This window comes from Callospermophilus lateralis, chromosome 8 (assembly GCF_048772815.1).
Source record: "Callospermophilus lateralis isolate mCalLat2 chromosome 8, mCalLat2.hap1, whole genome shotgun sequence".
NCBI classification, from domain to species: Eukaryota; Metazoa; Chordata; class Mammalia; order Rodentia; family Sciuridae; genus Callospermophilus; species Callospermophilus lateralis.
Window position 1 is genome coordinate 117,578,994 of NC_135312.1, and position 23,118 is coordinate 117,602,111.

General features: G+C 38.5%; 1 protein-coding gene across 3 annotated transcripts in view; it reads right to left on the minus strand.

Moving 5' to 3' along the window:
- The window catches only part of Arhgap10 (Rho GTPase activating protein 10), a 286,545-nt gene that overhangs the window by 113,476 nt on the left and 149,951 nt on the right, over positions 1 to 23,118 (minus strand). For 2 of the 3 annotated variants that reach the window (XM_076865270.2, XM_076865269.2), the window contains one exon: positions 5,861 to 5,935. In XM_076865270.2, the coding sequence (XP_076721385.2) occupies positions 5,861 to 5,935 (75 nt within the window). The remainder of the gene's footprint in view (positions 1 to 5,860; positions 5,936 to 23,118) is intronic. The other variant, XM_076865271.2, reaches the window with a different exon arrangement.

The window sequence follows — 23,118 nt, forward strand, 5'->3', positions numbered from 1 at the left end:
TGAGTACATGTATCAAAATACACTATCCTATTAATATGTCTAATTTTTATGTATATGTCAAAAAATAATTTTGAGTTTTAAAATAAAAGCTATCTAAGAAGGGAGAGTCATTTAGGGGTCCTCTTCCACACTGACATTACAGTGACACACTTATCCTGGAAAAACTGATTGGATGATTCTGTAATACCTCTAACATTCACTCCAAATGAAACTAGTTTTCTTTGTTCTAAAAGTGTTATTGATGTGTTGCTTCCCAGTGCCCTTTTAAATAGCTACTAAGTTCTAAGCAAAAGTGTGTGGTACCAAAAAAAAAAAAAAAAAAAAAGAGTAGGAAAAGTTGATCCTGGTTGAAATAAAATGACAACACGATTAGAAAAGCAAATTCTCTCAGTTAGTGGCATCTTTGCTATTTGTACCCCATGCACCAGCACACTCCACGTGGCTGGTAGTGCACAGCAGGGCAGTATGGGTATACCTAGCCATCTTCAGTACCTGCATCAACCTATGCCAGAAAGCGACTCAGAACAAGGGAGTCCCAACTCAACTGGGCTTCAGGTCTTTGCCTGCACCATGGAGACCGTGTAAATGCTCTCACAGAACTAGTAAGCACGTCAAACAAGGCAGGAACATAGGCCAATTTTCATAAATTATTACATGTAGCAGATTACCATCACGGCAAAGTGGCTAAAAAGTCTAAGGGTTCGGTGGTGGCACCCACCCAAAGGAAGGAATGGATAAGAATGGTAGCAAGTCATCAAGGGAAACTTGCCTGGCTTTCTACATTCCTATCATGTGAAGAAAAATAAATAAAAGATTCATGGAAGAGACCCTTTCTCCCTTACTCCAGAATGATGTCCCAACCAAGGTTAAAAAAAAAAAAAAAAAAAAAAAATCCACTGGTTGCTTCAGGGTTATTTTTTTTTCTTTTTCTTCCTTACATTGTATTTGTTTTATTTGTCTACATAGAGAAGAAAACATCTTGTTAGTATTTTCTTTCTTAAAGCACAAAAAGAGAACAGGCTGTCAAAATGTGACCAGCATGCAAAGTCATGCATGTTGCCTAAAAACTCTTAAACTTAGACATGACAAAGAATGGATGACAACTCAATGTTGGACTCAAAACTTTTTGAAAATAAAGTGAAACAGGAAGTGATGGTTATTTCACAGCCATAACATCATACATACGAAGTCAATTACTCAAAGGTCTGGAGACTTTTTAAAGCACTTCAACATTTCTTGATTACAGCGACTGACAGCCCTATGCAATAAACTACAACAATGGCAATTGACACTGATTACATTTTGATCAGTTCCTACAATTCAGAACTCATTTGTTACCGAGCTTGTCAGACAAGCCACAGATACATTCAAGAAATCAAATTAAGAACCCTGATTAAAGATGCAATCCTTTATAACAAGGACTAAATAATTCTGTTCTAAAGGCTTTGCCAACCAATTACTTCTGTAACTGAATATTCTGTCTCTCATTAAATCAATTATTTAAATCTCATTTTAACATACAAGTCAGATAACATTTTCAATCAACTTGCTACCAGCAAATCACCATTTTAAAATCCAAGAGGGTTCTAAAGGAAATCTTTTATTTCCAACTTTCTACCAAATTATCATTCTATATTTTGAGAATCATATTCTCTCCATGGAAAAATAAGCCACCCTTCTAAATTCATGGGATAAAAAGCAGCTGTCACATCAGAAGCTAATGACTACATAGTGTCTATGTTATTAATCTCTATTAAATTTTTCACTGTTTTCAAATAACTCAATCATCCCTAGAAGTCCTTTACAATCAGTGGGTGCACTGGGAATAGGTAGAATTTGTTATAACCTTATTTAGGATTCAAATATAACCTTATTTAGGATTCAAATATAAGAATATGTTTGGAGTGTTCATTCAAAATACATATTCTACCTTAAATAAGGGGAAAATTTTGCTTCCTTTAGAACCAAAAAATAACATCTCACGAATAGTTAAAACTCCAAAATAATGAGCGCAAATGGTAGACTTTTTATTGGGGTGAATGTTTCCTACTTGCATAACCACTGGCTATTTCTTTGAAATTGGAAATGTACGGCCCAAGAAAACTGCAAAGCACCATTTTATGTAAAGCTAATACTGCACTTAACAATGGCTTGGGTCCAATTTCAAAGTACTTGAAGAAGCATGATGATGGGATAAGTTCTGAAAATACACTTTATTGTAATAAACTGAAATGTTTTTCAGCTACATTAGTTCACTTTTCCTCCCAAACTATGCTACAAAGTTGTCCTGCAGACAAAGTAAATGAGGTAATATTTTTAAATCAACACTCTTCCAAATTATTTTTATTTCTTGTTTTCTATGTTTCTATGTCTAAAAATATATAAACCATCCAGGCTTTTTTTTTTTTTTTTTTTGCAAATTACATTTAGAAATAGTTACTGGATCCATGAGATCCCATACGTCACACTACCTCATTTCTCAGTTTCCCCTTCCTCGGCTCTGCTTTCCTTCCAAAGTGGGGGAAGAGGAGGAATATAGGACAGCTAACACTTTATTCCTAATTTATAACTAGTGTGATTCAGCTTTTAAATTCTCATCTTCTTGACTAAAAAACCATAACTCACCCCAAACACGCCCCATGTGTTATTTCTCTCTACTTTCCTCAACTACTCTGTATCTAAACAAACTTTCAGATTATGTGCCCTGACTCAGACAGCAAAAGAAAATGGCCTGTAAACGAAAGGAAGTCCGTCCCTCGGGTGGGCATTTCCTTTTGGAAATTTAAGAAGCTTGGTCTAGGGAAAGGCTCAGAGGTTGCTGGAAATTCAGCAGAATGTTGCCTTCTATTCCAGGATGGAAGACAAAGTCTCAATACCAGGGAAGGATGACGGTTACCTTCTCCTTCACCTGGCCTGGAAGAGCATAAATGACTTCTCCGTTTACAGAGCTTTCTACGATCAACTGCCATCATTCTTCATGTTGAATGGAGAAAGGGGATGAAGAGGGTGAGAAGAGGAGGGGATGAACCAGGAAGGCATGAGGGAGGGAGAGGAAGGCATGAGGGAGGGAGAGGAAGGCATGAGGGAGGGAGAGGAAGGCATGAGGGAGGGAGAGGAAGGGATGAGGGAGGGAGAGGAAGGGATGGAATAGGTAGAAGATAATGGAGAGAAACATTTTCTGTATTTTAAGCTTAAAGGGGGAAGAAAAACACTCCACAGAAAGGAGAGAGATAAGGAGAACATGCAAGAGATTAAGCATAGATTCTTTATTTAGGAATCACCACAAACTTCTACATGTGAGTATTTAAAGAATACTTTAAACAGAAAACACAAAACATTTTATATAAAAATGGCAATAATAAAAAATCTAAAGTAAATAGCTCTCAAGGCCTAAAATGAATCAAGTAAAAGCAGCTCTCAAAAAATGAAATAGCTTGGAACTTTTTCTCAGACACTTAGATTTTAGATTATATTTCAAAGAAAAAACTGCATTACCAACAAAATGCTCTTTGAAAATATCCAAATTTTAAGTAAAATATTGCTCTCAGGAATAATAATAAAAGATAATGACATGCTGTAAAAAGCAAGGGAAAGGCTAGTGTGATCCAGCTTGGTAGGCCCACTCAATTTTTCTTCTCTTTAGGACATACAACCTTAAAACAATAGAGAAGTGGGAAAAGCTGGAGAGAAAGAACATCTATGGGAATGCGTACATGACTACCAAAACTCAAATTTTGTTTTTGGCAGCAGTGGCAAATTGTTTCAATTTGAAGATTTAATCAGGATGGGAAGGACATATCTTAAGGAAATCCTCAATTCAGTAGGAAATAGTGAATAAACCTATTTTGCCGAGAGCTAAAGTTTGTATTTGTACTGGTAACAAACAAACAAGAAAATGGTGCTAATGGAAATCCAAAATTTTTGACTGACAATCTTAAATTCATACTAAGGATACTTTATAGATAACAAAAACAAATATGAATTATTAAATGAGGAGATAATAAGTCAGTATCTTTCTCTCATGCCAATTCTCTAATTTCCTCTTTTTACAGACTATTACTGAGAACACAGCAGCACTTCTCTTGCCAGCAATTCAAAGGAGGTTATAACATGCCCGTGTTCTGGACTTCTCTACTCTGATGCTCATGGAAAGTATGGACAGTTTTCCAGGTCATGAATTTTTGAGGTTTCAGATAGACAGTGAAAAACACCTTGTAAGTTAAGGACGAGCAGAGGAGACCATCACCCGAGTTCAGCTATGTTGAGTGTATAGGATTTTATGAGATTAAGAACAAATTTTGAGAGAGCTTAACACTTCATGGTGACCACAGAAACACCCTTGTTCAAGCTTTCCTGGAACGTGAACAATAGGATAAATTGCCAGGATCTTTATGGCCAGTTTAGCACCAAAATGTGCCTTTCGGCCCACATCTCCCATTCTGATACCAAGAGCCTTCTAGGTCTAATCATTAAAACACCATGTTGGAAATGGGAGAAGTGTTTCTAATTTTAAAATTAAGTAAAAGCAGATGCTGCAGTGCCATTAAACTCTTCCAGCTGCTACTGAACCACTGACAACCTGGGTCTATTTAATTTGGAGCCTGCTAATGGTAAAAAGGAAAAATCTGTCTGCCAGAATTGCACACCCAAGTCAGACCAGAGAGGCAGAAAATGAAAACAGCTCATGAAAGCGAATGTATCCTAACAAGGCTCTCCAGCTGATGACGGGCAATTTTTCCTGTGGTTAATAGCTAAAAAAAGGTTGTTGCTTATGAAATCCTTAATTCAAATACAGCCAAACAAGCAGTGCTATCCATAATGTGTCAGTTGATTTTGTTCATCTTAGTTTATGCTTTCTAAAAATGAGTCTTTACTACAACACTTTAAGATGCAGACAGGTTTAAATGAATTCATAGCCTACCTGGGGGCATTGTTAATATTGATTAAAATGAGACAGCAAATAAATTAATATGTAGCAAGGTCAGAATGACAGATTGATTTGATATCCAAGGGCCTGCAGCCAGATGAGTTATCACTTCTCAAGAGGCAGCCTGCTCTGAGGTGGGGAGAAGTGGAGTGCCTTACAGGTGGCACGGAACTGACAGCAGTGTGTAATGCAAAAGCGCTTTGTCATTCACATAATGTCTGGGGTAATGAAATGAATTCACTTTCTGGCTTCCTCTAGTCTGCGATGCCAAAGAACACTGTGTTATCAGCACAGATGGAGCATGCGTGGTTCTGGAGAAGAGCCTGGTGCGAACTACAAACAAGCCACTGTGAATACCAATGAATCCCTGAGAGTCAGACCCTCGCTGTCAAATGACAGTTTGGGAAGCTCCATAGAAATGAGCGAGTCCCAGTGGTCTTGTCCAACCAAATGTACTGTCAAGATTATGGACAGGCAATTTGGAAATCATGCAAATTATAGAGGCCTGACTGCTACTTCACTGAGTAGAGCAAGGAGTGAAAGATATTTGTCCATGGGGCTGGGGTTGTGGCTTAGTGGTAGCGCTCTCGCCTAGCATGCATGAGGCACTGGGTTCGATCCTCAGCACCACATAAAAACAAAATAATATGTCCGCCTAAAACTAAAGATACATAAATAAGTGTTTAAAAAAAAAAAGATATTTGCCCATGAGTTGCATCTGCTTCTTAATAAGTAGAGGCAAAGTAGATAATCTAAGCTAATTCAAATACTAATCTACTTCTGAGTCAACCATCTCTGCTCAGGAGACCACTCATCAGTAGAAGAAAAAATGGATTCCCAAATATGCTTTATGTTACTATGAAATATTAAGTTGTGAAGTCAATGAACATTAACAAATAATGCATGGAAAAAATGATTAGAAAAGAGGCATACCCATCAACATACTCAGAAGTCTCTGGACCTTTGAACTCACCCCCACAACTCTGTACAATCCTTGGTCATTTATACCTATTGGAAGAAACGAAAGGTTAGCAAAATACAACAGTATCAGATTTAAAAAGCTGTCACCAAACAATTGCAGTCAAAATCTTTGCTAACTCACATTAGCAACATTCCTGTTGACTGTAAAAATAATGTTTGACAAAAATCAAGTGTTTATACCAACTTGGTGTTTTTGTTTTGTTTTGTTTTGTTTTGTTTTTTACCGGCTTTGTATTTGTGTGCTATGGTTGGAAAATAACTTAAATCAATTTTCCATGTGGACAAAAATGTAATGAGTCAATGTTAATGAAAAATCGAGCATCATGGATACACTAAAATGTATTCCAATGCAACTTGTCTTGGGTTCGCTTGTTCACATTTCTTTTAAAGTGTTAGTCTTTTAAAAATAATTTAGTGATTAGGATATAAAAAGAAATCATTGTTTGGATGATTGTTGGATACCAGTCAAGACTAAAGCAGTATTTTTAAAGAAAGAGTTGTTATATGCCCTGCCCAAGTGTGTATCAACCACAAACTTTACTGCAAAATAAACCAAATCATTGCAAACTCTTCTGCAGAAACCTGAAAATCAGGGGTCCTGGAGCACAATAGATAATAAAGGCAAGAAAAGTTACATCAGACACAATTTCATATGCTGAATAAATGTCCCTTTTTGGATTCTCATCTGCACAAACCAATTGCAAATGACACTTGAGAAACAATCAGGAAACTCTGAGAGGCATTCAGGTGATACAAGGAAATTTCCTTCCACTGAAAGGAGTGGAAGTCATCTGTCTTAGATTTGCTGGAAGAGGAAGACGAGATGGTTGAAGCAACTGGGCAGCCTGTACATATTGCTGAATCTGGGTGATAAGAGTATGGGCAGTCATTGCACAGAATTCTCTAATTCAATGGACTTGAAAAATTTTATAATAAAGCAATGACTCCCCCCAAATAGGACTACTTATCTATACTTCCAAAGAGTTACAGCTTCAGGGCTATGTGTCTATTTTCTACGCTACAAATGTTAAAGCCAACAAGAACAAGACTGGCTGACAAGGAAATGACATCTCTAATCCCCGAAGTTTCCAAAACAAAATAACTCAACAACAAAAGGCCACGAGATCTGCACAAAGGGGTCTATTTTCTTCTTACCTCCTGCACTGATGAAAAGAATACTAGACAGAGTCTAAAGCATTGGATTCAAGTCTAGGTTAGACAAGCATGAGCAAATTAGGAAACCTCTAGACCCAAGGCCACATAGGAGATCAATGGCAACACCCTAAGCCCTAATATGCTGGGAGGAAAAAGAGATGCTAGAAACATGTTCTGTACATTATAATGCACTCTGACACACACATCCACATACACTTTCTTTTTTTCTTGCCAGAAATCAGTTTTTTTCTTTTCCTCCATTTTGCCTTTTATTTGTCTTTACTCATTTTTAAACTTCTCAAATGTTCTATTTTGCCTTTGATTATGGGCCAAATTTGTGACTTTCACAGATTTACATGTTGAAGTCCTAACTCCCAGTATCTTAAAATGTGACTGTATACAGGGGAAAAAAAAAAAAAAAAGGTCTTTAAAAACAGTAATTCACTTAAAATGAGGTCATCTGAGTGGGCCCTAGTCCAATATGACTGGTGTCCTTGAAAGGAGAGAACGTTTGGACACAGTAAAAGCTGGCGGCCTGCAAGCCAAGGACAGAAGCTTCAGAAGAAACTGACCCTGGCGATAGCTTTATAATACACCTCTAGCCCCACCAAAATTATGAAAAAGTAAATTTCTATTTTTTAAATCACCCAGTATATGACTTTGTTACATCAGCCTTACCCTACTGATACATGCTCTCTCTCCATTCTCTCATTAGAGCTCAGAGAACCAGGAGAGCCAAGGCTAGCCCCCAGTCTACCCCAGTCGACTCAGAACGCAAGAGTCCCAGCAGCAAAGAGGCTCCTTCCTAATGCAGGACAGCCACTAACTAAAACAGGAGATGGGGCAGCATGGCCCTGCCTCAAGTTGCAAAAGAGAAGAGGAAAATGCCAAGAAATAAAAATCAGAGAATTCTGAGCCTGCTCCAAGGAGAAAGACTGAGCTACTCATTCCTTCCTTCTCCTAGAAGCCAGAGGACCTGTCCAGAGTGTTTAAAATGCCAGAGGATTTTGTTAAGCACTACTCTATTAAATAAACCTACAACAACAGCTTGACCCCAGTGCCAGAAGAAAAAAGAGCAAGTCATATTCTGCAAATAAATACGCACCTCTGTGAAAAATGCCTGAAATATATGGAAAGATGAAATAAGAATGTTACTTCAGCAATAATCATCACTCTGCTGGTAATTACTATCAGATAATTGATCAAGTTCAAATTCATCACCCTGAGAAGAGTAGAGTTAATTGCTAATGTATAATGAAAGGTGCGAAGGGGAATGAAAGTTCCTTAACAGTTTTTCCTTTTCTTAATGAAATTTAAATAAATCTCATACAAAAGCAGTTCAGAAATGGCACATGAAATACTCAAGTCTTGTGGGATTCTCTCTTGTAACTCCTTTGAAAGGCTCTGGACTAACAAAATGAGAAGAACTTTAATCTACAAACACATACGTGTTCATATAAAAATGTCAATTGTGTTAAAAGAATATAGACCAACATGCCAGTTCATACTAGTGGGTCTAATCACCCTCCTTCCAGCTTCTTCCCCAATTTACCTCTTTTGCCCAAAGGGATCACTCTTTCTAGTCACCAAGTATTATAATTTTCAAGTTTAACTTGTCACGTTCCAAATTCGACAGGTAAATGTCCACTCAATCTTCTAACTGAAGACTAATCTCTGCCTCTTTAACACAGTCTTGAGTTTTTTACATAGGAACACCAACATTCCAACCACCACCGTCTTTTCCCCTCTATATACCTAGCATTCATATCACTTTTATTATCTAAGGTCCTCAACATCCCCATTTTAAGAGTAAGCCAGCAGATGAAGCCCCTTTCCCAGACTTGACAAGTACATAAGTATCCATAAGGGACCCCACTCATCTACCTACGTCTATCGCACAGCAGGCTACTGTCCCCCACAGAAACCAAGTTCACACTATCCTTCGTGACTATATTCAGGCTGAGGTCTCTGCCCTAACAGGAACAGTCTGCCCCTTTTCTACCCAAGTTGACTCTCCTCAGCACTGCATATAAAAATAAAGGTATAAAAAATACAATAACATTATAAAAACAGTAATTTCCACAAACTTATCTAGAGATTCACATACTATATAGACCTGTATTACCTTTTTACTCAAAAAAAAATTACATTCTGAAACATATCCAGCATTAGAATTTTAAAACAAACAACTGCAGAATTCTATTCTACCTTCTCTCCCAATATGCAGATACTACCTGGAGAAATATTAGGTTAACTGTGTGTGTGTGTGTGTGTGTATTTATTTATTTTAGTAAATGGCACCTTGCATTAAGTAGTTGGGCACAAAATAGGTAGGTAGTGCTATGTTGATGTGACTTGAAATTAACTTAGAACTATAGATATAGATTGGACCAAAATGTATTCTAAACTAAGAAAGCTAAATATCCAAATACACTTTTTGAGTGTATAAAGGCTTACCAATAGATATCATCAATAAAATATTTTCTGGGTTTTAGCAAAAAAATTGTATTTGGCCCAAAAGTGTTTATAAGCCCAAAGATTTTTTCTTTTAATAGATGAGATTGGTTTCAATGGGTAGTAATATACAAATTCCAATATAAATATACAAATTCCAATACAAAGATGATCAGCCGATGACAGATGTCCCCCGGTAAAGTGGATAAGGTAAAATCCAGCATGTCTTATTTCCTATCATCAGTTTCTTCTAATCTGCCACTGTGCTACCACAGAGTGTGACCCACATCTTCTGTGAGGAGATATCAAAAAGTGGGAATGAATCAAGTTTCATCACAGTATCTGTCCAGTTGTTTCCCTCTCAGAACGCAGAAGATATCACCAGAGCCAGAATATATTTGGCACCTACAGGCCCTTTCAAGTGACCTGGAGAAGCAAGAGAGAAAGAAAGATGCTCTGGGACAATAGGAGTTAAGGTACAAAAAGGAGAATATGACTTAAAAGGATCAATAAAGTCACTGAAACAATAGAAGTGGAGGTAAGACTTGACAGGCTGTGTCTTACTCTATGTTCTGCTGCTATAACAGAATGTCTTGAACTGGGTAACTGATGACATAAAAAAATGTCTTTAGCTTAGGGTTCTAGAGTCTGGAAAGATCAAGAGGTCACATCTGGTGAGAGTCTTCTTGCTATCATCACATGTGGGGAGGAAGGAGGATAAGTCAGCGGGGGGCGGGGGGACATATTCTTTAATCAGGAGCCCACTCCTATAATCTAACCTCATTGCCCGGACAACAGTGTTAATTTACTCATGAGGGCAGAGCCCTCAGTACCTAATCACCTCTCAATCTGGCTGCATGATGGGTTAAGTTTTCTACACCTGAACTTTGGGGACACATTTAAAACACAGCAGGATACAAGTAAATGTAGTGAATAAGAAGAAAACAGCTTCTAAAATAAAGGAAGCAGAGAGGTAAAGGTAATTACAAAGTATGCCTGCATGTGCATGCATGCGTGCTCGCGCGCACACACACACACACACACACACACACACACACACACACACACAGGTGAGCAGGGCAAAGAATGCAAAGCAAAAGGGGAAAACAGAAAGGAATGAAGTTAGCAGGTGAGGTAGTCCATAATGTTGAATTTCCCCAGAATTATCGAGTACTAACTATATTTCAGGCACCCAGAATTAAGTGAAGACCTAGGAACTAAAATTAAGAGATCAACTTGATACCAACTAGGGCAGGAAATCTTTTTGTTCCCCCCTTCTTTTTGGTTTCAGGAGACACTTTGATAATTCTGTATTCTCTATTACCTCACACAGTGCTCAACACGTCCTATGCATTTAACAAATAAATGGACTATATTAATGATTGAAATGAATAATTAATATGCTGCTGATTAAGAAGTAAATGGAATATGGAAAGACAAGACAGGAAAGGTCTCCCATGTGTTCCTGTGTGTGTAGATAAAACTAGATGAAAGAGAAGGGCTCAACGTGGAATGTAAACACTTCTGATGGTAACAGGCACAAAATTATTTTAAAAGATTTTGCAGCTGCATGATTCTACAGAAATAAATGATCAAATTCCATGGGTCTATAAACATTCATTCAGCTCACATCTAGCAACCCGCAGAGCGCCTGGCATGGAATGAGGTACTTAATATTTGCAGAGTGACTGAATCGTTTATTTGCACTTGCGTGTGGTGACAACAGGGTAAAAGGTCATTAATGTTCATGTTCACATTCACAGGATTTACATCAAAAGTCTGCAACATTTCATTTTTAATGAGGCATATGTGCAAATATGTAAGCATGTGAATGTAGAATACAAATATAGGTTTACATGACTCTCCAGTACTGCAAAGACAAATTCCCTGATGGGTTATGTAATGAGAAAATGTGCAATTTTATGCATATGTAAATTCTAATCATTTTAAAATGTCCTAATTTTAAATATTTACATATTTTACATAATTATAAACATTAACCAATGTTGAAAGACACTTGACAATAAAAGGAAAAGACGTGTAACATAGGAAATGATTAGAAAAACTGGTAAGAAAATCATGAAGGTGACTCAAGGAAAAGCAATGGAGAAACTCATGGGTGTCGTTTCAGGTCAGGGGTGAGTTACAGAAAAAAGGCAATGTGTTCCCGTCTATATTTACAACCAATCTTCAATAACACTGTTTAAGTGCCTGTGTAAGTGTAGTGAACACTTTCCAGGCTATCTCCTGTCCTGGGTTACACAGAAATAAACAGATCCATACATACCCTTAAGATAGTCAGCAATCTGTAGCACTTTAGGTTTCTGTCGAAGATGTGTATTCATATTAATTTTAAATAAACACAGAAGCAAGAATCCTTTGCTCTGTTCCATCAATGGGGCATATTCACTGCCATGAATGTAAGATACTGTATCTACCGAACTCTAAAACTCAAGAAGAATGGATTATTTTTTAACACTTACAATGCATTAAATACTGCAAAGAGAAGGTAAGATCAACTCCTAAGAAGATTAACTGTAGCTATATAAAGATGAAAAGATCAAAAGAGCACTCAATAACCTTTTCACCTTTCTGGACCTTGGTCCAAACAAAAAAATTTTTTTTAATTTTTAAAAAGCATATCCTGGATATACAAATTTGTTCACAAGATTACTGACATTCTGGAAATTTCCAACGCTACCATCCTCTAGGTGTGATTTGGCAAGTTGCTCCCTCCAAGCCTCACCTTCCTCATCTGAAAAACAGGTTCAGATGGAAGGGGGGCTGTGTATGGTTGAGTGGTACAGCACTTGCCTAGCATGTGTGAGGCCCTGGGTTCAACCTCAGCACCATCAAAAAAAAAAAAAAGTGGAATGGGGTCACTGTGAAAATTAAAGGAGCCTATGTTTATAAAGCATGGGAACAAACCTCAGATTCAACTAATTCCTTATTAATTCAAGCACTCACTAAAAACTAACTACATCATAACATTCAAACCTCATTTCAAAATAGCTAGGCATAATACATCTAAAACCCCACAAGGAAGGCATGTTGTCCACACTCCACTTTCAGAAAACCAAGCATATGCCAAGAAGAGAGTCAACATTTACTTAATAAGAATGACTCATGGAAAATACAAAATTCCTGTTCACCAATAACATTTGCATTTCTTCCCATGGATGATAACCATTTGGATAGCAGATACAGAAATATCAGATAATCACCCAGTGTCTCATCTTCCTTGCCCCTTCCTATGGAGTCGTACTTTCCCAGCATGCTAGCTTCAGGTATATTTCTTGTGCAAACCCGTTTCTGTATAATGACAGACAGCATCGTGGACAGCAAGCACTTTCAGGGAAAATCAGGGTTTCATTTGCATGGTCCTTCCCCATCCAAACAAACCAGACTCTCAAGATAGGAAAGACAGTTTGGCACAGAAGGGGCCCTCCTGCGTCTGTCCATCACATCTGCTCCAGCACCCGTCCCAACTAGGTGAGAAAGATGTAAGAAGTACTAGGCAGCTATCCAGTTCCAGGTCCGAGCCAGTGCTTTTGGAAGTACTGTTAATTTCAGGACTCTAAACACACATCTAGGCTTGGCTAAGTCTCTTCCTCTCTCATCCAAGGCTCAAATACAACAGGTGGCTGCTTTATTAATGGCTACCTTCATTTTAGGGTCAAAATGAACTGTAGGCTACCTGTGACTGACCTTGCTTCCAGTCTATAGCCAACACAAGAGAAACCATTTTAGTTCCAGGCCAGACAGCTCTTAGAATGTTGCTCCTCCTACACAACCATACAAGCCATTGGCCAAGTACCTAACCAAGGACTTAAAGAAAGCTGCAGAATCACAAGGAGCTTCCTCTTGCATCAGTTAACACGTGGGGACCCAAATTCTCCCAGAGGTCTCATGTCCACCTGTCCCAGGGCCTCACAGAGGTACCAGCTGTGACTCACTCCATGTCCCCTGCAGTGTTTGTTCACAGCGTGAGCCTTGGCCATACGACTATTTCACAGAGAACGCGGACCCAGCATCCCCATCACCACTAGGTTCATTGCTGACCAATTCTTCTCCCCCCATTTCTACTACCACAAGGTGTTTCTGACTTAGGAGATCAGGATCCTGGTCCCAGCTGTGCCAGGTCCAGCTAAGTGACCTGTCTCAGTTTACTCCAATTTGTTCCAAGCCTCAGACGCTGCTTATGACAACAAGCCCAATGAATCATGCATACTTTCTCAACTGCCTGAATTTTCTGGAGATTGAAAGACAGTATTCCAAACACTCTGAAAACATAAGATGTTGTATATTAAGGTTTTAAAGACAGAGGTGCAGATTCCCGATATCGTTTCTGCTCCCAATGGACCTCCCAAGGTACTGCAGAGTTTCCCTCTCTGGGTTGCTGGTGCATCTTAAGAGGCCTTGGGGGAACTGGTCTGGTAAGAACTGAGGTGGAACTCTAGGATGGCTTAATCTAAATCTAGATGGGCAAATCCAGGGAATGGTACTTCCATCTTCTCTACTTCCCTTTTTTATTGTCTACACTTTCCAACTTCCTCTCTTTAAAAACCTGTCCCCCTTTTATTCTTTTCTTCATCTCAGCTTCTTCAGAAGAGAGGATATAGGAATCTGCCTCCTCGTGGTCATTATGCTTGAGGTGCATGGGCCTAAAAAACTCAGTCTAGAGTTTCAGTTGGAATCTGCAAAGTTCTAGCTCTGGGATTTGAACAAGTCGATTCATGTCCCTTAGCTTCACTGGTTGATGTAAGCAAGGATAACGTCAGCCATCTTTCAGAGCTCTTGTGAGAAGAATATCCCAAGAAAAAACAAGTACAACCCAGCTACTACTTCACTTCTGGACTTCCCAACCACTTCTTGACTTCAGGTAGGAGAAGGTTGCTTCTCAGTCCTCCTCCCACCTGAACTTTCTGGAGTATCTGACATACCGACATCTTCCTCCTTGGAGTCCTCCCTCACATGGATGTCCTCACACCCCACTCTCCGGTCTCTGCTGCTACCACTTTGTCTGGTGCCTCCATTATTCTCCTTTCTCTTGTCCCCTGAACGCAACGATTCAAAAGGTTCTGTCCTTTGCTTCCCTATCTTCTTGCCTCACCGTCCACCTGAATGGCTTTTCTGATACTTAGACATCACCACTATGCCAACAGTGGCCACCATCTCTCCTCTTTCCTAAATATTTCCTATAGATTTATCACAGGTACCTTGAATTCAGAGTATCTAAAGGCAATCTCTATTCCTCCCCACCCGGCTGCTCTTCTTATATTCTCCCCGTGGGCTGAAGGTGCCATCTTTGTTGGCTGGGGAGCCAGTTTTCAGGCTTCCCATTCCCTTATTGAGACCAACAGGTCGTCAGCTCTGTTCTGCCATCTCTCTCTTCCTAGCCATCCCTTCTTTCCAATGCCAGCACATTTTTTTTTTTTTTTAAACAGCAAAGAGGTGTTTATTGTGAGCTAGCTCGGTCCTCTGCACGCGCACACAGCAACTGGTGACGCCGAGAGGCCCCGAGCCCAGGGTTTGCAGCACTTTTATACATTCTTTGGAGAAGGCAGGGACTTCACATACATCATAGCATCTCTTAGCAAATCATCACACACCATGGGAAAATCAAATAACAACTCTAAAACATGATTAGCACATTCACTGGCAGGAACAAGTTGGGTAGGGGTGATTGGTCAGTACAAAAGGGGTGTTCATTTGAACTGGTAAATTTATTTTTAGCTGATACATAAAAATTTTTTAAAAATTGTACATAAGTACATGGTACCACGTGATATTCCAATACAATACACATTGCATAATGTTTAAATCAGATTAAACATACCTGTCTCCTCAAACATTTATCATTTTTTTATGGTGAGAACATTTAGAATCTTTTCTCTTAGATTTATGAAACACACAGCACATTACTTTTGCCTATAGTGACCCAATTCTTCAACAGCACATCGAAACTTCTTACTCCTATCTAACCGTAACTTAGTACCCAGTGACCAACCTTTGCCCATCCTTCCTTCTCTGGTAACCACCATTCTACTCTCAACTTCTATAAGATCAATGTTTTTAGATTCTACATGAGAGAGATCATGCTGTATGTGTCTTTTATGTGCTTGGCTTATTTCACTTAATCCTAGGATCCACAGTTCCTTTCCTGTTGCCCCAAGGGACAATTTTTCATTCGTTTTCATAGTTAAATAGTATTCCCTGTGTGTATACATACTACATTTTCTTTATCTACTCATCAGCTGGACACTTGGAGTGTTTCCATTTCTTGGCTATTGTGAATAGTGCTGCCATGAACAATGGGGTGCAAAAGCCTCTTCAACATACTGATTTCCACTGGATACACACCCTGTTTCAGATGGCTGGATCATATGGCAGTTCTATTTTTAATTTTTTGATGAACCTCCATACTATCTGTACACTAGTATAAACCTCCATTATCTCTTATCTAAATTATTTCCAAAATCTTGACATCATCCTGCCTTTCTTCCTCCTCCATCCATCCCATTCTTACCAACTCTACTCCCAGTCAAGAAATCTCAACTCACTGCTGCTCAGATTTGTCAATAGTTCACCCCAGTCTGCAAAACCAAGGCAAACAGTACAGCATAGCACCAGGGATCTGCCACACTCTGAATTCAACTGCTCACAGATCCTCAGATATACCACCCACTCACTTCCACCAATACCTTCAGTATGGTGTGAACACCTCCTATTCCAATAACTCCCTCTGGAGCAAAGAACAGGTTTACTAACATCCTTGGAAAATAGTATTTCCCTCCAGAGCAGAAGGACTCCTGGCTATTATAAAAGATTATAGTTTCCTGTAACTGCCTGTCATCTGCAGGTAACATCCAACACTCTTCGCAATGGCCTTGGGAACTGAGGCTCAGGGAACCGCCACAAAATGCAGTACTCTTGACTACTCAGCATGATGCCCTGACTTTTGTCTCTGGATCTGGTAGTCTTGTCTCTCCTACCAGTCTCCACGACACTGTGCAGAATAACTTATTAACAAGAAAGTAGCACAGAATCTCAGACAAGAAAGTTGCACAAAATCAGAGCATTCACTGAATGAAGCTAATTTTTAAGAATCAGAACCATATCTCCACCACCGTTCCTACAGGAAACAAAAAAAATGTTGCCATAGATCCATCTAACACACATCTAGCTGGGAATGGGTAAGGAAGAGCTAAATAATAAATGCACTGATGTAGCTCCACTTTTAGTGGCAAAATCTTACTAAATTACAAGAGTCTTTTGAACTCAACTTTTTTTTTTTTTTTTAACAAGACTCTTTCATCTTTTCACTAAAGAGATGAGAACATCCACAAAGGTCTAATGATGTCTCACTGCTGCCATCTGCCTCTCTGCCTCAGATCAGCTACAGCTTCAGGTACCAAATCAATTCCAGGCAAAGGGAACAATCTCCTTTTCCTTTTCTGGTTTTGTTGTTGCTGTTTTGCTTTGTTTTGTTTTACTTCTGCAGAAAAGCTGGAGGTAATGGGAGAGCCATGGCCTTCTTCCTGAATCCCTTCCCTTTCTTTACTCTATCGATATTTTAGTGCTCAAACATCCACAAGACACTGAGGAATAGGAGGTTAAAGACCAAAACAGTTCATTTTGCTCTGGTTTCAGAAGCCACCTAAAATTGCTAGAGAAAATGAACTCAGAAGATTTATTTCCCTATGTAAATTGCTATTAAGGAAAAACATTAAAAGTTCCTTAGTCCTCCCAGAACCTTGAATCAATAATAGGACTAATTATGACTGGCTTCAATGATTAGATTTCACTCCAAGTAAGCAACTCAGTACTGAGGACTCAATATGTACCAAGTCCCAAGCAGCCCCTTTTCATTCCCATGATAACCCTGTGAAGGAGACACTGTCATCAGCCTATTTTGTAGATAATAAAATGGAGACACAAAGAGCAGAAGAAAGTAACTTTCCAGAACTTCAGGGTCAGTAAGTGGGGAAACAGATTGCAATCAAGATCAACCTTTTTTTTTAGTTGTAGATAGACACCTTCATTTTATTTATTTTTATATGGTGCTAAGGATTGAACCCAGTGCTTCATAAGTGTGAGGCAAGCACTCTACCACTGAGCCACAACCCTATCCCCACAATCAACTTTTGAGATCACACTCTTCAACAGTACACTCAAAGTGCAGAGTATTACAATAAAATATCATGGACATTATCAGAACTTAGACATGCAAAACCTAGTCCATCCTAGTCTGCAACAAGAAAGCTTTCCCATGTTCCCTAACAACACCTCCAGCACTCTGACAATAGACCATTGCCATTCTCTTGACCCCGCCTGACCTCAGACCCCAAATATGCCCAGAAACAAGATGATTTATGTAATAACTGTATAGAGTTCTAATTTTCTGCACTCCTGTTCTGGGGATGTTAAAGATGGAAAAAATGTATAAAACCATAGGTAACAGAAAAAGCCAAATTGGAAATGGAAGGAGGACAAGAGGAAAGTTGAAAGTCATAAAGCAAACCCTGAGTCACCTGGAGGTGGGGGACCAAGCTGGGCATACCATCTCATAGGGAGTATTTGCCCCTATTAATTCAACTCAGCCATTAATTACGAAGCTAATAGCTTTTCAGAGTTTTCCTAAAGTAAGATTACTAATTGATAAAATGAATATTCAGTCCCGATTTGCCTGGACTTAGTATTTCAATTTTGTATTTGCATTTCTGCAGACACCACAAGACTTTTCAGTTTCCTCCCACATAAGACTGTCCTGTGTTTCCACCCACACTCACCTCACACCCATTCTGATTAAAAAAAGAGACAGTGAGAGAGAAACTCTAGTTTGCTTGCTGGAAATTTTCTGAGGACAGCTGTTCTCTATTTTCTTCATTTTGCATGGAATTTGCCCTTGGCAATTCAAGATTAACGTGCAATCATGGAAAAATATGTTGCAACTTCACTTTGGGGGTCTTCTGTCCCACATGGCCCAAAGATTAATACTGAAATCCACATTATCTTCTACTGCCAGGACCCATCTTGAGACCCCACACCACTCCAAAGTGCTCTGGAAGCTCCTTAAGCCAACTTCATTAAGATTTTTCCAAATCTAAAACTTTGCTTTTCAAAGGAAGAGAAATTCGCCTTTTACATGTGACAAATAAGGACTGTCACATCTTATATGTGGCTTCCTACTTCTATCCCATGAATTCACAGCTTGTTAACAATGCTGAATTTGATAACTGACAGCTTGCCTAGACCGACATTTTAATGCCATATTCTAGAAAATTGAAGTGAATATTCAAATTATGCACATATGGAACATTTTTAAAGAGAAACTTTATAAACAAAAGTGGCATACAAATTTAGTTTTAAGTCATAATGACTCTTTAAAAAATAGCAACTAAAAAGATGTTTTTAAGCAAAAGAATCTTACTTTAGTTTTGCTTATTTTTACAGTGTACACACCTGAAAATTAGGTGCCATGCACGTCCAGAAAGGGACAATATACTAGGCATGGCTCCATTTTAGGAAGGGGATTTGAGGAAATTATACAATTATACCACAAGTTCTGAAACCATGAGTCCCTTTCATAAGTAATGTGCTATACCTACGTTCAATATATTAGCCATAATTCGGAAAGATGTTCATAAATTCATGAAGGTTTGAAAGCAAATCCTACAGGTGTTATGTAAAACTACTGATTCCAACCACACAGAGAGGAATAAGTTTTACCAGTAATTTTACAAGTTATAAATTGGTCAAATTGCCAATATAGCTTTCTAATCAACTCTCTGAACACTTTAAGAAAAAGCAAGAAGTTACTGAGTTGCTTACTATGTGTGTGAAGCACTATGTCTACAAAGGAGTAGAGGCGTGCAAGGGTAAATAAGGCATTTTCTCCATTCTAATCAAACAATAAAGTCCCCAAACCAAAATAAATGAAGGAAATATAATAATCAATACCAGGCAACACAACTGCTAGATGAGAAAGAATTTGCACATTTTGAGAAAAAACAACACAAAGGAAGGATGGGTGGGGAAATGAAGACACAAAGACCATCCACCATGTACAAAAATCATCTCTTTCCATTTTCACCAATCAGAGTGGAGGGCAAGGAGTGTGAATAAATATACTAATTACTTTCTTTTTTAGAAACTAAGGGTCTGAAAGGTTAAGAATCCTTCCAAATGCATCTTATTTCACCACTTCAGAGCTTAAACCTGAGAAATTTTTTTTTTTTTAATTTTGATAGGGGTGAAGTATAAGGTTGCTCTACTACTAGGCTATCTTCCCAGATCTGTTTTATTTTGAGATGGGGGGTCTCGCTAAATTGCTGATCATCTCCCTACTTTGCTAAGACTGTTCTTGAACTTGCAATCCTCCTGCCTCAACCTCCAAAGTCACTGATCCTTCCTTCTAATGCTCCACATACTTGTGAACCAGGACAATTCCTCTTGTCCACAGAACTCAAGTTGAGTGGGTCCTCCAAGAAGCCATGAGTCAAGATGTATCAGAGTTCCAGGAGGAGCAGAGGAGAATGCCACATCTGTCATCATTCTCCAGAGACAAGGGCAGAGCAGTAATTTCCTCAACAGAGAGCCACAGACCATGGTGGGTACCTGTTAACATTCATGTTCAGCAAACCCAAGACAATGGAAGAAACCATTACAAACTGTTAGTTTAATGGAGAATTTTCCCACAAAGGGACAAACCACCAGAGGGCAGCATATCCCCAGTACCATGCAGAGATAGAAGGATAGATTGGAGTTGATGCAGCTGACATGAACCAGAGCTGCCATGAACCCCTCTGAATTTGCCTGGGAATTATCTACAAAGTATTTGACATTTGAATTGCTCTTGGCTTTCAACACACTGAAACAGTCTTTTTTAGCCATGTTATTTCTTCTTTTAACCTTCATTGAGGATAGAGGTTCTACTCTACATCCATATGCACTCTCCCATAATTCCCAAAACTACATGGATCCATTAGGTAGGGCCTTCATAAATCTTCTCTCCTGGGAAGTTTCCCATGGCTACTTCTATTCCCCAAAAGCAGAAAATTAGAAAGTTTTGCTGTCCATTTGACTTATCTATTCTTATTGAATCCCTTTGGAAACCAGTACTATCAATTTTCATTCAACAAATCCGAATTGAGCCCAGAAATGTTCATTTTTTAAAAGCATCCCATGGTGATCTTGGTATGTACCATAAAATTGCCATGTACTCTATTTTCTTGATAACCTGTTTCCCAAAAACTTGAATATAAGATTCCCTACAGACCTCGGATCTTCCATGTCCAACCAATTGCTAGATATGACTTGCAGAACTTCAGCAAAATCACTCAGATACTGTCTGCTATCTACACTACTGCCAAAGCCATTATCTGGCTCACTCATGGAGCACTCCGCCCTTAGCAGTATTCCAGGCATCCCACATGGCTACCAATCCTAGTTTCCCAGCACCCTTCCCACAATTAAATACAAATACCTGCTTTTACTGTTCTTTTATGCTTCCTTTCTTATCAGATTTGGCTTATCTTGTCTTAGGAGCACACTCTGCACCCACATCCTTGCGGCGGGTGGGGTAGGGGGGTCTCTACATGCCAAAATATGTGCCTGACCTTTAAATCTAAGGAAGCTCATTCCTAAACACATTGCTCAAATAACAAAGTCTTTTTCAACCCATTAATGTGCACTCAAGATTCTCTTTATCCTGCAAACTTGTAAGTTTTATCTTACCACTTGGTATACTTCAATTGTTTCTAAATCTCTATTCTGTCTACTATTACTGGATCAAGGATTATATGCAACCAATCTTTAATATGTATCCCAAAGGCACTGAGCAAGACTCTGATTGCTCAATAAATACTGGTTAACTGACTGGAGTCAGATTAGAACTAGGACTAAACTATGATAGGTCATCTGTTACTGAGGGAAAGAAAACAACATTGTGCTATTCTCTTCAGAATGTTTCTATTTTGTCTTGAGTTTAGGTTGGGTTATTTTTTAAAAGAAGTCAAGAGAAAAGCTTTCCATGTAATTGGACACTCTCAATAGGATGATAATTGTATGTTCTATTTCCCCAATACACAAGCCACATTTCCATCAGGACAGTGGCTCCCAAACTTTGCTACTATATATTAGAATTACCTTTGCTTTTCAAAGGAAGAAATTACCTGGGGAGCTTTGTAAAACTTCACTTCCCAATTCACATCCATTAGCAATTAAGTCTGATTAGAGATGAGAGACTGACACCAGTATTTTTAACAGTACCAAGTGACAAATATGCAGCAAAGTTTGGAACTAATTGTTTTTGGAAGTCTTTCAACTCGGTATATCTATGGCACAGTTCCCTTCTGGTGGGGACAGTACATTTTATTAATAAATATTAGGTAAATGGATGAAAGTTCAACGGAAGTGACTCCCACATGCCATAACTTCATAGCAAACATCTCTATATAAATGAAGTATGAGCTATTCATTGATTCTGATATGTAACAATGAAATTTGTTGCCATCTCAAATTAGAATAACTGCTACACAGACCCAAACAGGACTAGATATGCATGTGTGTATGTGTATGCTATATTAATTATATATCATATATATGTTATATATGTTGGAGGATATGTTAGTATATAATACTGAAAATGTTCTTTTCTTAGGGGACTAAGGGCTGTAGTAAATTTTAGACATTTGCCAATGCTTTGCAACTGTTTCAGTAATACCACAAGTAAGAACAACACAAATATCAAATGTCATTTTTTCAAAAGCACATTAAGTAAAAGATTAATTGCTTCAACCTAACCATATGAAATGCAAGTTTTCAGCCAATGATAATTTTTAAAAACTAAAAGCATTGATTAGAAAAAATTTGTCAAACATATCTCATTAAATGCTTCTAATCATTAGTTATGTAGACACAAAAGGTACATGGCAGACATTAATGTTTATTAATAGGATACATATTAAAGGTTGGTTCCATATAATACTTGATCCCGTAATAGTAGACAGAGATTTAGAAACAATTGAAGTATACCTCAATTCTCAATCTGTTTTCCAGGCTGATGGTAGGGTTGGGCTTCCCAGACCCTTTGGCCCTTTAGTTGTAAGCAACTGTAACTCACTTCCAGGCCACAGTATCCACTTGCTGGTGCAAAATCCTCCAGAACTACCTCTCTCTGGCAATAAGCAGGATCCTTGAACTTGGATGGCTGATCCATAAGCCCAGCGATCTGAGTGATAAGCAAAGCCCTCAACTAATGCTCGATGAGTGGAAAAATAAGTCTTGTGGTTTAAAGTCATGGTGACTGGGAGGTTTCTTGTTACAGGAACACAAACTAGCCTCATCCTTATAGACAAAATCAAGACAATAATACCCATAGCATAAAAAGAATAAATAAAAACCAGGAGAGCTGATTTGGGGAAAATCACTAAGAGCAACATTTCCTGAAGAAATTTCAAAATTTATGATAAAAGGCTGAGAGATTCTATGATGTTCCTCAACTTTTTAAATAATATAAGACTGTGGATTCTTTTAGACTATTTTTATCACTCCACTGAAAGCAAAAGGTTTCAGTATAGGAAGACCTTTGCAAACAA